Genomic DNA, 1,515 nt, shown 5'->3' with positions numbered 1-1,515 from the left:
TTTTGGGGAAAGATCCAAATACCAGGAGAGGAAGCCCATGGCAACTGCACAGGTATGTATTTAACCAATCTGGTTCTTTTTTCACAAGTAAACACTGACAAGCAAAGGATCACCAGACTTTTGAGAAGATTTAACAGCACAAAGAGAGAGAAAGAGAGAGATGAACAAACAGAACTGACCCCAGAAAAAATAAATATGATTCATGGAACTTCGGAGAACTTTTTAAAAGTCTGTATTAGTATAGGGATAGTCAAGAAGATACTGTATCTGTAAAACAAGAATAGCGTTTTACTTAAAAAATAGAATCCGAAAGAGAACAACAAGCAATTGGTAACCACTGATAGAACTGAAAACAAAACCAACGACTTTTGGTTAAAAGGCTGGAAGAAAAAGTCAATGAAACCTGCCAGGATCACGAAGAAGTCGGCCCCAACATTGCGGACTTGGCTGACTTGATACCAGCAGTGGCTCAGCATGTGACTTCTTATAAGAAAGTCAAACAAACAAAAAACCCTGTTTATTTAAACCACCTGTTCTATTATTTGTAGCTGAAAATATTCCTAGCTGATATAAGAATTAAAAATAAAGAATTCCCTGGGTCTCAGTTTCCTTTGTTGTTTTTTTTTAATGAAGAGTTTGAACTAGATATTCAATTAATAAATATCACTGGACCGAATGGATGCCTCTTTCAGTTCCTGTATTCTACTAGGGGTGGGATGCAGACCCAATCTTTCTGCAGAGTGTTAAAAGTTATAAGATTCTATTATTTTTGGAACTTAATCTTTCACACTAAAAGAGTAAATACTTTGTTCATTTATCTATCAACAACTATTTATTGGGCACCTGCTATATGCCAGCTGTTATGCTAGCTGATAGGGCTCTGGCAGGGAACACTCATAGTCAGTGCTTTCATGGAGCTTATAGTCCAGTGAGGAAGACAGACAACATCAAACAAATGGTAAGCAGATAATTGACTGTAATTTTCAGGAGTACTATGGAGGAAAGGTGTATAGTACCTCTTGAGAATGTACCTGCTCCAGCATACCTCTAATCGGGGTATCAGATCTTGGTGGTTCTTTCCTCCAGGACGGGACAAAAACTTTGATGTAGGTGTGTCCTCTGTTCCTGAACCAGTCCACAGCCAGCTGGATTCCCCGGCAAGAGAAGGCTTCTTTATTTCCATGACTACAATGAGAAAACAAAGACATCTGCAGAGAAACAGGAAGGGTTCCTCAAGAGTGACTTTTCCTGAGAATAGCCTGGATCATAGTCTCATAATCAAAGGGAATCAGGCAAACCTGCATTTTGAAAATAAGTCATTCTTTGCACAAAATATATCCCTTAATTGGAACCAATTAGCTTGTGATAATATGTAGAGGGTCTCCGGCTCCAAGGGGAGTGCATTCCAAGGATTAATAGACAAGATCCTCTTATTAACTGAAGCTAATATGGATCAGGAGAGGGTTGTCATAGCTTCCCTGGTGGCGCAGTGGTTGGGAGTCCGCCTGCCGATGC

At 39.5% G+C, this 1,515-nt stretch overlaps 1 protein-coding gene across 1 annotated transcript in view; it reads right to left on the bottom strand.

The window, feature by feature from the left end:
- ZC3H12D (zinc finger CCCH-type containing 12D) overlaps positions 1 to 1,515 on the bottom strand; it is a 25,470-nt gene that overhangs the window by 9,263 nt on the left and 14,692 nt on the right. Inside the window, exon 2 of the mRNA XM_007458770.1 lies at positions 1,046 to 1,185. Coding sequence (XP_007458832.1) covers positions 1,046 to 1,185 — 140 coding nt within the window. The remainder of the gene's footprint in view (positions 1 to 1,045; positions 1,186 to 1,515) is intronic.

Source organism: Lipotes vexillifer, unplaced genomic scaffold (genome assembly GCF_000442215.2).
Source record: "Lipotes vexillifer unplaced genomic scaffold, Lipotes_vexillifer_v1.1 scaffold639, whole genome shotgun sequence".
Classification (NCBI taxonomy): domain Eukaryota; kingdom Metazoa; phylum Chordata; class Mammalia; order Artiodactyla; family Lipotidae; genus Lipotes; species Lipotes vexillifer.
Note: the sequence above shows the minus strand (reverse complement) of the source record. Positions and strands in the feature narration are given on the sequence as shown.